The sequence below is a fragment of the Callithrix jacchus genome, chromosome 8, assembly GCF_049354715.1.
Source record: "Callithrix jacchus isolate 240 chromosome 8, calJac240_pri, whole genome shotgun sequence".
Classification (NCBI taxonomy): Eukaryota; Metazoa; Chordata; class Mammalia; order Primates; family Cebidae; genus Callithrix; species Callithrix jacchus.
Window position 1 is genome coordinate 126,062,093 of NC_133509.1, and position 12,908 is coordinate 126,075,000.

Below are 12,908 nucleotides of genomic sequence, written 5' to 3' on the forward strand. Positions count from 1 at the left end.
CGTCCTTCACCACAAACACAAGAGGCATGACCCAGGAAAGCAGCCACCTCTCCATAAGGACCCTCTGACCCTTGCTTCCTGGCAGGTTTGACCACCTGGTGGCCATAGAGCGCACTGGAAGGGCTGCTGATGGTAACTACTACAATGCAAGGAAGGTGAACATCAAGCACTTGGTTGACCCCATTGACGATCTTTTTCTTGCTGCAAAGAAGATTCCTGGAATCTCATCAACTGGTAAGTACGGAGTCCTTGGAATGCAAAAAGAATGTGTCTCCACTAAGTGTCTTTTAAATTTGTTGTTATGGAGTCTTGTTCTGTCACCCAGGCTGTGGTGCAGTGGCACAATCTTGGCTCACTGCAACCTCTGCCTCCTGGGTTCAAGCGATTCTCTTGCCTCAGCCTCCCAAGTAGCTGGGATTACAGGCGTGCGCCAGCATGCCTGGCTAATTTTTGAATGTGTAGTAGAGACAAGGTTTTACCATGTTAGCCAGGCTGGTCTCAATCTCCTAACGCCAATGATCCACCTGCCTCAGCCTCCCAAAGTGCTGGGATTACAGGTGTTAGCCACCGTGCTTGGCCTAAGTGTCCTTTTATTGGCTATTGAACACATGACCAGAAAGAGTTACATGGGAACCATCATTTTCTACTGCAAAGACGGTCTTCGTTCATCACGGTTGGTATAGACACTAATGACACCACCCTTTAGAAATCCAACATCCCCACAAGCAAGGAAGGGAAGTGACACTTAACTGAACATATTCTATTTGCCTGCCTCTAAAGTAATAAAACTAATATTAGAGGCCGAGGTGGGTGGATCACCTGAGCTCAGGAATTCAAGACCAGCCTGGCCAACATGGCGAAACCCCGTCTCTACTAAAAATACAAAAAAATGAGCCCAGCGTGGTGGCAGGCACCTGTAATTCCAACTACTCAGGAGGCTGAGGCAGGAGAATCGCTTGAACCTGGGAGGCGGAGGTTGCAGTGAGCCGAAATTGCACCATTGCACTCCAGCCTGGGCAACAAGAGCAAGACCCTGTCTCAAAATATTAATAATAATAATGTGATAATTTGTGTTTGTACAGAACTTTATACTTTTCCAAGAGGCTTCACATTCATTGTAGTGTAAAGCCTCTAGGGAAACCCTGTGGGCAGGTAAGGTGAGTCCCGGCAGGTTTTCCCGGATCGCCCAGCTAATTAGTGCTGCCGGTAGCATTAGGGGTAGACTGCAGCCTCCTAGGGCCCCAGCCCATTATCAGGGAATCTTGCCTTTAAGAACTGCTGAAAGGCTTAGTGTAAGCCCCAAGAAGAACCTTTCTTCCCTCTGGGTGGTCTCAGGCCCTGGGGTAAAGGCTTGTTTGTCATTCCATGTTTCCCAGACTCATTAGTCTCCTTTGGCCTTTGAGGTTTTGAGGAGACAGTGAGAGCGTTCTGGGATTAAACTTTCTCAACTGATTAGAAAGTTTCTGCAAATCACCGTGGCCTTTCCCAGAAGAGGCCGTGGGTGTGGTGCACAGTGTGGTTGGCTTCCAGCTTCCTGTCCCTCGGTCTGGGCAGGCGAGAACCTGAGCCTGTGGGGGAGGGGTTCTCAGGGTGGAGAAGAAAGAGGTCTCTGTGGCTGCAGGAGCACACAGGGTCTGAGGGAGTGGCTAGAGCAATCCCATTCTCCCATGCCCACAATGGGACCCCCATCTGTGCTGTGATGACCCTGAGATCCCAAAGGAAGCAGGTGGAGCTGGCCATTCTTGGCTTCGAACTGCCCGCTTTATCAACCCCTGGGCCCTTCTCAAAGCTTCAGGAGCCCAGTTCCCTCCTCTGGTCCCCCAGACCCTCTTGCCCAGCAATGCTACCTCCTGAATTTTTCTTTTTCTCTTCTTCTCCATCAAAACCCCTATTCCTCAGGTTCCACGGGCAACTCCCATGTCATGGGCACAGTGTTCAATTGAGAATCAAGTCACCTGGGTTTAAGTCTCCATCTTCCACTGACTACCCAGGTACTTCCCCCATCAGGGACTGCCAGCTCTGTACCGTGAGGATCACGATACCCATGACAGGATGGATGTGAAGCCCAAACGAGATGAAAGTCCTGAGATGCTAAAAAGAGACAGCTATAGACAAGATACCAGTGTCACATGGCGGGTGTTACTCCCTCATGCAGTGGGCTGTCGTAGGTCTAGAGGACTGTTCTAAGAAAAACTGTCAGGGTGTAAATCTAAGGTGTTTGGTCTTTCACAATTGTGTCATTCTTTTGGCCAAAGTCAGGCCCTGATGCTTGAGATGGATCAACTCTAGTTCCCCCTCCACCATCCTACAACGAACACTAGCCTCTGACAGAATTCTTCCACATCTTCCAAGCCTTTGTAGGAGCAGACACAAAAACAATGAGGTTCGTGTTCTGCAGGCTTGTAGGCTTGGGGAGTCCAACCCTCTGGCCTTGAGGCGCTCAGACAGGTGCATTGCATGAAAGCTTGTTGAGACAGCTGCAACCCTCTTCTAGAGGTAGATTCAGCTGAACATCTAGTTTACAGAATCCTCTAGAAATACTTGGACACACGGGAGCTGCCCCAGATCTATAGCATCACCTCAAAGGGTACAAGCTTCGGGGCTTGCTAGGTTTTATTTTTGGAGATGGAGTCTTGCTCTGTTGCCCAGGCTAGAGTGTTTTGGCATGATCACAACTCCCTGCAACCTCCACCTCCCAGGTTCAAGCAATTTCCCTGCCTCAGCCTCCGCAGTAGCTGGGTCTATAGGCATGCGCCACAGTGCCTGGCTAATTTTTGTATTTTTAATAGAGACGAGGTTTTGCCATATTGGCCAGGCTGGTCTCAAACTCCTGGACTAAAATATCTGCTAGCCTCGGCCTCCCAAAGTGCTGGGATTACAGGCATGAGTCACTGCACTCAGACTAGATTTTTAAATCTTATCCATACAAGGGTAGAGGTACCTGTTAGTTATTTTTAGCCAATCCACCTATCTTGAACACCATTTATTTCACTAATGAATTAAATCATTTCTAATATGTATTTATTCTAGCATTCATTTATTATGCTAATTAACAAATTCTCTGATGCAGACTATCAGATGGGCCTCAAGACTGTACGTCTGTGGGCTCTTCCTTTTCTTTTTTGAAAGAAAGGCATTTGGCTCTGTTGCCCAGGCTGGAGTACAGTGGCTCGATCTCAGCTGACTGCAACCTCCACTTCCTGGGTTCAAGCGATTCTTCTGCCTCAGCCTCCTGAGTAGCTGGGATTACAGGTGCGCGCCACCACACCTGGCTAATTTTGTATTTTTAGTAGAAACGAGGTTTCTCCATGTTGATCAGGCTGGCTTGAACTCCTGACCTCAGGTGATCCTCCCACCTCAGCCTCCCAAAGTGTTGGGATTATAGGTGTGAGCCACCACTCCTGGCCTGTGGGCTCTTTCAAATGCTCACTAACCACCCTTGGAGTGTGTATTCCTGACTAGGATATTTCAGATGTTAACCAGGCACCCCTCTGGTATAGATTAAAATGAACTAAAACACATACATTTCACATTCTTTCAGGAGAAGCCTTAAAAGTAAGTTCTAGAACTGACTTTGCACCAGATCCCCCCAAGGGCTCAGTGAGCGGGAGCCACTGGAAGGGAGGTCCTGAGTGTCACCATACACACATCTCCCGTAGTCCTGGCACCAAGAGCATAGAACGTGCTCCATCTTGGCTGGAGAATGTGACCCAAAAGGGGACATGCCCACACTGTGGTGTGTTCCAAACTTGGACTCATTTTTAACTAAGGAAGTTTCTAGAAGGCCTAAGGGGACAACTCCTGGTCATCTGAAAATATATCCAGAGCTGACCTCTTCGCCCTCCCAAAGACAACAGGCACATGTGGGGCTGCCTCGCCCCAGGCCACTTCCATTTAATCCTGGTCCTGTGCATTGACTCAGTTCTCCTTCCCTTCAGGAGTTGGTGATGGAGGCAACGAGCTGGGGATGGGCAAAGTCAAGGAGGCTGTGAGGAGGCACATACGGAACGGGGATGTCATCGCCTGTGATGTGGAGGCTGACTTTGCCGTCATTGCTGGTAAGTATGAGGATGGCCGCCCAGTTGGGCTGGCTACCCAAGGTGAGGGACCTCACTTGGAGCCTGACCAGGCCAGAAGCTCTTCTTCTCTATGAGTGGTCCAGAGGGCACCAGGACAGGAAGGGGAGGTGGTGCTCAGTCTCTGACCTTTCATTTAGTCATTCAACAAACATTTACAGTGTGCCAGGCAGTGTTCTGAGCTCTGGGGTTATAGCTGCAATGACCCTGCTCCACAGAGCTCCCATTCTAAGACTGGGAGAGTCAGAATGAGCCCTGACAAATAAATGCATCAGATGATTCTAAAGAGTAATAAGAGCTTTGGGGGCAATAGTACAGGTAGCCGAGAGGGTGACGGGAGGGCCACTTCAGATCAGCGGTCAGGAAGGCCTTTCTGAAGACGGTCATCTGTGCTTTTATCTGCATGGACAGTTAGAAAACCGTCCGGTAGGTGTTTGGAGGATGCAAGAAGCTTTCCACCTTTCCTTTCACCTGCTTCTGGCTTGGGCTATGCTGCGCCTCCCCACTGTTGCCCCTCTCCTGCAGGACCCACCTTTCCTGCATCCGGATCCTTCTAGGTCTGGCCTTCCTCCTTTGACCTCTCCACAAATTTCAAGAAAATTGGGAGATATGGGCAGGCGCAGTGGCTCACTCCTGCAATCCCAGCATTTTGGGAAGCTGAGGCAGGCGGATCACCTCAGGTCAGGAGTTCAAGACCAGCCTGCCAAATATGGTGAATCCCTGCCTCTACTAAAAATACCAAAAAAAAAAAAAAAAAAATAGCTGGGTTTGGTGGCACACACCTGTAATCTCATCTACTTGGGAGGCTGAGGCAAGAGAATCACTTGAACCCAGGAGTCAGAGTTTGCAGTGAGCCAAGATTGTGCCATTGCACTCCAGCCTGGGTGACAGAATGGGACTCTGTCTCAAAAGATAATAAAAATAATAATGAAAATTGGCAGATACCTGAAAAAGGCTCTCTCCTAATTCACAATTGTAGCTTGGAGAGAAATGGAACCTCATGGGAACCAGTGCCAGGGTGGGAAAACCTGGATCGTAATTGAGAAATGGCTGAAGGCTTAGCATGGGCAAGTATGAGAGTTTAAAACTCCAGAGGACTCAGTGGTCTGGGGCCCTCGTGCTCTTGTGAGTTTTGGCTCTGGGTGCTCAACCAAGTTCTCATAATGAATATCAGAGAAAAATCTCATGCTTGGCATCAGGGGAAGGGAAAAGTGAGTCATTTTCAAGTAGGCCAGGCCATTCTATTCTTCTTCTTTTTCTTTTTTTTTTTTCTTTTGAGACTGAGTCTTGCTCTGTTGCCCAGGCTGAAGTGTAGCGGCACAATCTCGGCTCACTGCAACCTCTGCCTCTTGGGTTCAAGCAATTCTCCTGCCTCAGCCTCCTGAGTAGCTGGGATTACAGGCACATGCCACCATGCCTGGCTAATTTTTGTATTTTTTTAGTAGAGACGGGATTTCACCATGTTGGCCAGGATGGTCTCCCAAAGTGCTGGGATTACAGGTGTGAGCCACTGCCTGGCCGGGGTGGGCCGGGGGTGGGGGGGTTTGTTTGATGGATTTTTTTATTTTAACCTGAATTGCTCCCATTCCTCCACCCCTTTTCTGGCAAAATTTTACCCAACCTACAAGGCCCATATTAAACACCCCTTTTCTGTGACTCTTTCCTAAACCGGTCAGAATGAGCGCCGCTCCTCATGTTCCCATAATCCTGCGTGAACACCTCAGTCGCAATGGCCCATGGCTGGCTGGCTGCACAGTCCCTCCTGTCTGGGCAGGAGTCGCCTCTCTTTCACGGTGCTCTAGCACCTAGAGCTTAGCAGGCCTTTCATCAGTTCTTCCTCAGCTGCCTGGAGAACTCAAGCAGGTTTCAGGGAAGAACCAAGGAGCGGGTCCTAAAACTGGGGAATGAGCCCTTTGGGTGCGGCTGATGGAAAAGGAAGGGAAGCCTGAGGCTGATTTGGGAGTGATCTTTGAGTGCACGGAGCGGCCGCACGATGCAGCCTGACGGGGCTGTTTCCTGCCCAGCCCTGAGGGTGGGCCTCCTTGTGGCACGGGAGATTGAGCTCAGCCAGAAGGGAAAGTTTCTTCATGTTGAGTTCTCTGGAATGGGTTTCTAGGGTTATCGCCTAAACCGTTTTCTCTGATGGTCATTAGCAGTGTATTACCCAAGTAGTTTAGAGAAGGGTTCTCAGAGTTTAGCTTAAATCAGACTCACATAGGGGACTTATCCAAACTCAGCCAGGTGCGCCTATAATCAATCCCAGCTATTTGGGAGGCTGAGGCAGGAGGATCACTTGAGCCCAGGAGTTTGAGGCCCCACCCCAATGAGCTATGATCGTGCTAGCCTGGGGGACAGAGGGAGACTCCATCACTTAAAAAATTAAAAATAAAAGTAAAGAAAGCTCAGCTTATTCCTCTCCCCTCCTCTCCTGCTGAACTTTTTATTCAGTAGTTCCGGGTTGGGGCCAAAGAACTTGTGTTTCTAGCAAGTTCCCAAGTGATGCTGGTGCTATAGGTCTGGGGACCAGTCCTGCAGATAATTCCGCTTCCAAGAGGGAGGCTGACGGACACATGACCTTTCCAATTCCATCATGGAATCTTGTTTTGCTGTTCTAGGTGTTTCTAACTGGGGAGGCTACGCCTTGGCCTGTGCACTGTACATCCTGCACTCATGTGACATCCACAGACAATACCTGAGGAAAGCAGTGGGACCGTCCAGGGCACCTGGAGATCAGGCCTGGATGCAGGCCCTCCCGTCAGTCCTGAAGGTAATGAATCCCCGCTGGCCACTCACCTGGAAGCAGTTTTCACCCTGGATGAGCAGCAGGCCTGAGGTCCTAAGCCATAGCTGAGGGTTGGCAGCCTGCTGCCCCTCAAAAGCCAGAGGCAAAGCCGACTTTGAAGCAAAGGTCTCCTGGATCCAGTGCCATTTAAGCTACTCGTCGTCCTGAGTCATGTGGCAGGCCTGATCCAATGACCGTTTTCCTTCTAGTTTGACTTTAGGTGAGTTGCTTAGCTTCTCTGAGCCTCATTTTCTTCATCTGTAAAAGGGGGGCAGTCAGCATTGTTGAAGGAACCGAATGTGTCGCCCATGGTGGGTACTTCATACTGGCAGTGGGGGACGGGTGTCCTATCAGCTCCTCCAAGGAGTTCACCACCCAGTGAGGCCACTGAGACCTCTAGAGTGAGAAAATCAGTCATGCAAAGAAAGCTCTAAGGGGGCCAGACGAGGGCTGGAGCCTGCAGAATAAACTGGGTAGAAGGAGAGGAACCCCAGTGGGAGGAATGCAGGGAGCAGGGGCTGGAAGGTGAGGACAGGCTTAGTGATGGTTTGGGGGAGACAGCTCTTGAGATGGAGAGCAGGCGAGAGCAGGTGAAACAAAAGCAGAAGAGGGTCTGCCCAGGGCCAACAAGGAAGAGGTCTATGAGCCCCGGAAGCTGTTTGCACAGTTGTTCATGTAAATGTATTTTTTGGGGCAAGACTCTGTGGTTTCGTCAGATTCTTTTTTTTTTTTTTTCACTTTTTTTTTTTTTTTTTCTTTCACTCTTGTTACCCAGGCTGGAGTGCAATGGCACGATCTCGGCTCACCACAACCTCCGCCTCCTGGGTTCAGGCAATTCTCTTGCCTCAGCCTCCTGAGTAGCTGGGACTACAGGCACATGCCACCATGCCCAGCTAATTTTTTGTATTTTTAGTAGAGATAGGGTTTCACCAAGTTGGCCAGGCTGGTCTTGAACTCCTGACCTCAGGTGATCCACTTGCCTCAGCCTCCCAAAGTGCTGGGATTACAGGTGTGAGCCACCCTGCCCGGCCTCTTTTTTGTCTTTCTTTTCTGTTGTCTTGTACCCTGTCTCTTCCCTGTTTCCTTCTCTCTGCCTCTCCCTCTCTGTTTCTCTCCAGCACCTGCCTAGATTGGTGGTATCATTCCCCTTTTACAGATGAGGGAGCTGGAGCTCTGAGAGGCCGGCGGCTTGGCTGAGACCACCCAGCTGGGAAGCAGAGCTGGGATCTGAGTCTAGGTCTCACTGACTCCATTCTCTGAGCTTTCCCCAATACCGCTCGGATATGTCCCAACTCCTGGTAGTGCCAGGGTGACACGGGGGAGGAGGAGCTCAGCAGCTGTGGCGACATTTTCAGAGGGAAATGGTCTGCCCTAGAGGGGCCCAGAGGGCCTTTTGTGCTTTCTTTATACTTCCTGGATCTGAACTGGAAAAAAACACGCCAGAGCTGCCTCACACATGATTCCTGATTCACATAAACACAAAAGAATGACCGCAGCCAAACAAATCCACACAGCCCAACACACACCCACTGAAGACTGAAGCTTTTCCTTCTGCATTTCCACCCAGTCCTCCAGAAGCCGATTAATAATGTGCCACCCTCATAAAGAAGAACATAGGATGGGGATTTTCTTTTCTTTTCTTGAGTCTGAGTCTCACTCTCAGCAGGCTGGAGTGCAGTGGAACAACCTTGGCTCACTGGACCCTCCGCCTCCCAAGTTTGAGCGATTCTCCTGCCTCAGCCTCCGAGTAGCTGGGATTACAGGCATGCGCCACCACACTCAGCTAATTTTTGTATTTTTAGTAGTGACGGGGTTTTACCATGTTGGCTAGGCTGGTCTTGAACTCCTAACTTCAAGTGATCTGGCCGCCTCAGCCTCCCAAAGTGCTGGGAACACAGGCCTGAGCCACCACTCAAAATGGGGATTTTTAAAAGCAAAAGTACAAAGACATGTTTGTCCAGCCCCTCCCCTGGGCCAGGCTTGCTCTGGAGGACAATGAGGAGTCAGATATGGTCCTTGGGTGGAGGCCTCAGGGCCCACTCGGGAGACAACACAGGACAGGCAATTTCAGGAGCCAAGATGGAATGTGCACAGTAAGCTTCGGTGGGAGGCCGGGCACAGTGGCTCACGCCTGTAATTCCAGCACTTTGGGAGGCTGAGGTGGGCAGATCACTTGAGGCCAGGAGTTCGAGACCAGCCTGGCCAATCTGGTGAAACCCCATCTCTACCGAAAATACAAAAATTAGCCAGGAGTGGCAGGTGCCTGTAGTCCCAACTACTTGGGAGGCTGAGACATGAGAATTACTTGAATTTGGGAGATGGAGGTTGCAGTGAGCCATGGTCACGCCACTGCACCCCAGCCTGGGTGACACAGTGAGACTCTGTCTCAAAAAAATTTTTTTTTAAATTAAGAAAAAAATAAGACTTCTGTGGGAGCACAGAAAACAGGGCTTAGGTCAGAGAGTTCAGGGAAGGCTGCCTGGAGGAGGTGGCACTGAGCTGTCTTCAGGAGTGAGTAGGATATAAGTAGCCAGGTAAGGAAGGGTGGAAAGGGCCTTCTAGGCAGCAGAAGCCACATAAGCAAAGGTACAGGGACATGAAGCCGTGCAGCATGCAGGGGAAATAGCTAGAATCATCACACTGGAGTTCTGTGGGTCACCTGTGGGGGGTCCTTGAGTTATCCAGAGATGCTGGGCGAAGCTGTGGCCTGAGCTAGTGGCAAAGCTTGATTGGCTGGGGCAGAGAAATATCTCAGCTCTGCTCAGTGAGTTGCTTCTAAGTGGATCCTCCTACATTTGGGTACAGAGCTTCTTAGGGATCCGACTATGACTATGGCAGAAGAGGGCACCGTGCCAAGAAGGCCAGGGAAAGTGGACGCCAGTACCTGGGCATGCCCTGTCCACTCTGGCCCTTGGCCCAGGGGTGCCTCAGAGTGAGGGAGAGGCAGTTCCCTTGGGTTGTACATGAGGGAAAACATTCCTCAAATGTCATCGAGGGCCAGAAGCCAATTGATGACTCTTTACAGGGGCACTCAGCGGGTACCTGTAAGGTCAGACAAAGAGGGCTTGGAGCTAAGGGGCAGGAGAACTTGGCATTTCTCAGCTTGGGGGCCAAAAGGATGCAGTTTGGCAGGGAGACAGAGCTCTGGGCAGGGGATGGGGTCCCTGGGAGGGACTGAAGGCCTCCAAGGATGAGGCCTGGAGAAGCCCCCTTACAGGGCCATGTTCCCCTCAGTCCAGTGGAGGCCGGCTCTGCCTGGATTTAGGTCTGGTTGTATACATCTACCCTTGTATACATAGGTATACATCCTTACAACTACTACCAAGATTACAACACAAAACAGTTCCAGCTTCCCGGGAGCTGATTAGGGTCACTCTTCTCTGTACTGTATAGTTTGTGGGTTTCTCATCTGTTTCCTAGGACTAAGTCCTTTGTAAAAACGTCTGGCCTGCCTTGGGTGAGTGAAGTGGGTAGTTAAAAAGATCACAGGCTCGGCTGGCTGCCTGGTTCAAGTCCTGGCTCCACCCACTTCAGCCTTGAGCAAGTCTCCAACCTCAGCCTTCTCAGTTTCCTCGATTAGGACCATAACAGACCTACCTTTCGGTTACTGTGAAGATGAAATGAGTTCCTTTGTGTAAAGCACTTGGCACAGTGTCTGGCATGTATTAATACTAAGTGTTCAATAGATGCCAATCGTCGCCATCACCATCATCATCCTTCTTATGACAAGGTCCTTTCTTTACTTCAGTCAGGCTGGGGCAGGTGTCAGGGTGTCCCTGAGCCAGGCTTGGTGGTGGCAGCAGGTGGCCTATCCCAAGGAGAGCTCCCACAGGAAGAGCAGAAGGAGGTGAAGGCCAGGAGACAGCGCTTGGCCTCCAGATGCCGTGTGGCTTCACATGGGACTGCCGTCTTTCCCTGTGTGGCCGGGAGGCAGATTGAGCTGTTTCTCTGGCTGCTACACCCCCAAGCCCTGCCCAGCCAGCCAGCTCCTCCCGAAACCTTTTGCAAAGTGAGACCACGATTATACCAGCCCCATCCTGCTCCATGGGCAGCCTCAGCACCGCATTCCTGCCTGCCTCGCCATTGCCTGTGCCAGAGCCCAGGGCCAAGGGAGTGCCTTTCCTCGCATCCCAACCCGTGTCGTGCCAGCCTTTTACAGGATATCACAAAGAAGAGGCACTCCCTAGGAGGGGTGAGCCAATGTGAAAGCTGATGCCTTGGCAGGAAAGAGGCTAAGGGGATGTGGGGCTTGTGGTGTAAACACCGGGGAAGGTTTCCTGGACGTCCACACCTCAACCCAGTACTCAGGGAAGAGGAACACAGCAGCTCGACCTGTTTACATCACTGCCTTGAAGTGGAGGCTGGAGGGAGCTGCCTGAGGGCTCTGGCCAGGCTCCCAACCCCTCTGTGCTCCATCTCTGCTCCAGGGTAGATACTGAGCACCTATGGTGAGCATGGATGTGCAATATTCCATCAGCCCAGGGCACAGCAGCCATGTGGGTTGGGGAAACACAAGAGGACCCTTTTATTCACATGTCCAGTGGTAGGTAGGGAGTGAGGGGCCAAAGAGTGCGAGTTCTTGGAGGAACAAATGATGACTCTTGTCTCTACTTCAGGGCCTGACCCAGGGAAGGCACTCAGGAAATGTTAGATGGAGAGACAATGAATGGATGGATGGATGGATGGATGGATGGATGAGTGGATGGAGGGATAGAGGGATAATGGATGGATGGATGGAGGGATGGGTGGATAATGGATGGATGCATGGAGGGATGGATAAATGGATGATGGATGGGTGGATGGAGGGATAGAGGGATAATGGATGGATGCATGGATGGATGGATGGATGGATGATGGAGGGATGGGTGGATAATGGATGGATGCGTGGAGGGATGGATAGATGGATGATGGATGGAAGATGGATGGATGGATGGATGGGTGGGTGGGTGGGTGGGTGGAAGGAGGGATGGATGGATAATGGATGGATGGATGCCTGGATGGGTGGATGATGGATGGATAGTTGGGTGGGTAGACGGGTGGATGATGAATGGATAGATGATGGATGGATGGATGGATGGATGAATGGATGGATGGATGGATGGATGGATGGATGGATGGGTGGATGCATGCATGGTTGGATGGATGATGGATGCATAGATGGGTGGGTGGATGGGTAGATGAAGGGATGAATGGATGGATGGATAATGGATGAATGCATGGGTGGATGGATGGGTGGATGGATGGATGGATGGGTGGATGCATGCATGGATGGATGGATGATGGATAGATGATGGATGGATGGATGGATGGGTGGGTGGGTGGATGCATGGATGGATGGATGATGGATGGATAGGTGGGTGGATGGGTGGAATTGATGAAGGGATGATGGATAATGGATGGATGCATGGTTGGATGGATGAAGGGATGAAGGGGTGGATGGATGATGGATGGATGCATGGATGGATGGGTGGATGGTGGGATGGATGGATAATGGATGCATGGATGGATGGATGGGTGGATGGAGGGAAGGAGGGATGGATGGATAGATTAATGGATGCATGGATGGATGCATGCACAGATGGAAGGTGAGCAGATGAAAGAATGAATGCTTTGGTGGGTGGGTGATGCAGAGAGGCAGGAACAGCCTCGGGCCTTATTCTGGGCTCCCATTCTCTTCCAGCACTTTCATTCACCCTACTACTCTTTATAACTTATTTTTATTAAAGTATAATTAACATACAATAAAGTGTGTACACCTTAAGTGTACAGTTGGATAAATTTTTACATAGGTATACACCCTTGCAAACACCACCAAGATGAAGACAAAAGGTTCCAGCTTCCCAGAAGGCACCCCACTTTGAACACATCCTCACCTTCCGTACATATCTGCCCACCATGCTCCCAGTGTGACTTAACAGCAAGCATCCATACACTTAGCCTCTATACACTCAGCCATCCTGGGGCCTCTGTCCCCATCCGAACCCTGTCTACTATCCCTCACTTAGGTCTTGGGTCCTCCATTCATTCTCTCCTGCCCTGTTGTCTTAGCC

The 12,908-nt window shown here is 50.6% G+C and overlaps 1 protein-coding gene across 18 annotated transcripts in view; it reads left to right on the plus strand.

The window, feature by feature from the left end:
• DGLUCY (D-glutamate cyclase) overlaps positions 1–12,908 on the plus strand; it is a 157,591-nt gene that overhangs the window by 140,868 nt on the left and 3,815 nt on the right. For all 18 annotated transcript variants that reach the window (XM_054240288.2, XM_078335615.1, XM_054240287.2 and 15 more), the window contains 3 exons: positions 86–234; positions 3,939–4,058; positions 6,692–6,843. In XM_054240288.2, coding sequence (XP_054096263.2) covers positions 86–234; positions 3,939–4,058; positions 6,692–6,843 — 421 coding nt within the window. The remainder of the gene's footprint in view (positions 1–85; positions 235–3,938; positions 4,059–6,691; positions 6,844–12,908) is intronic.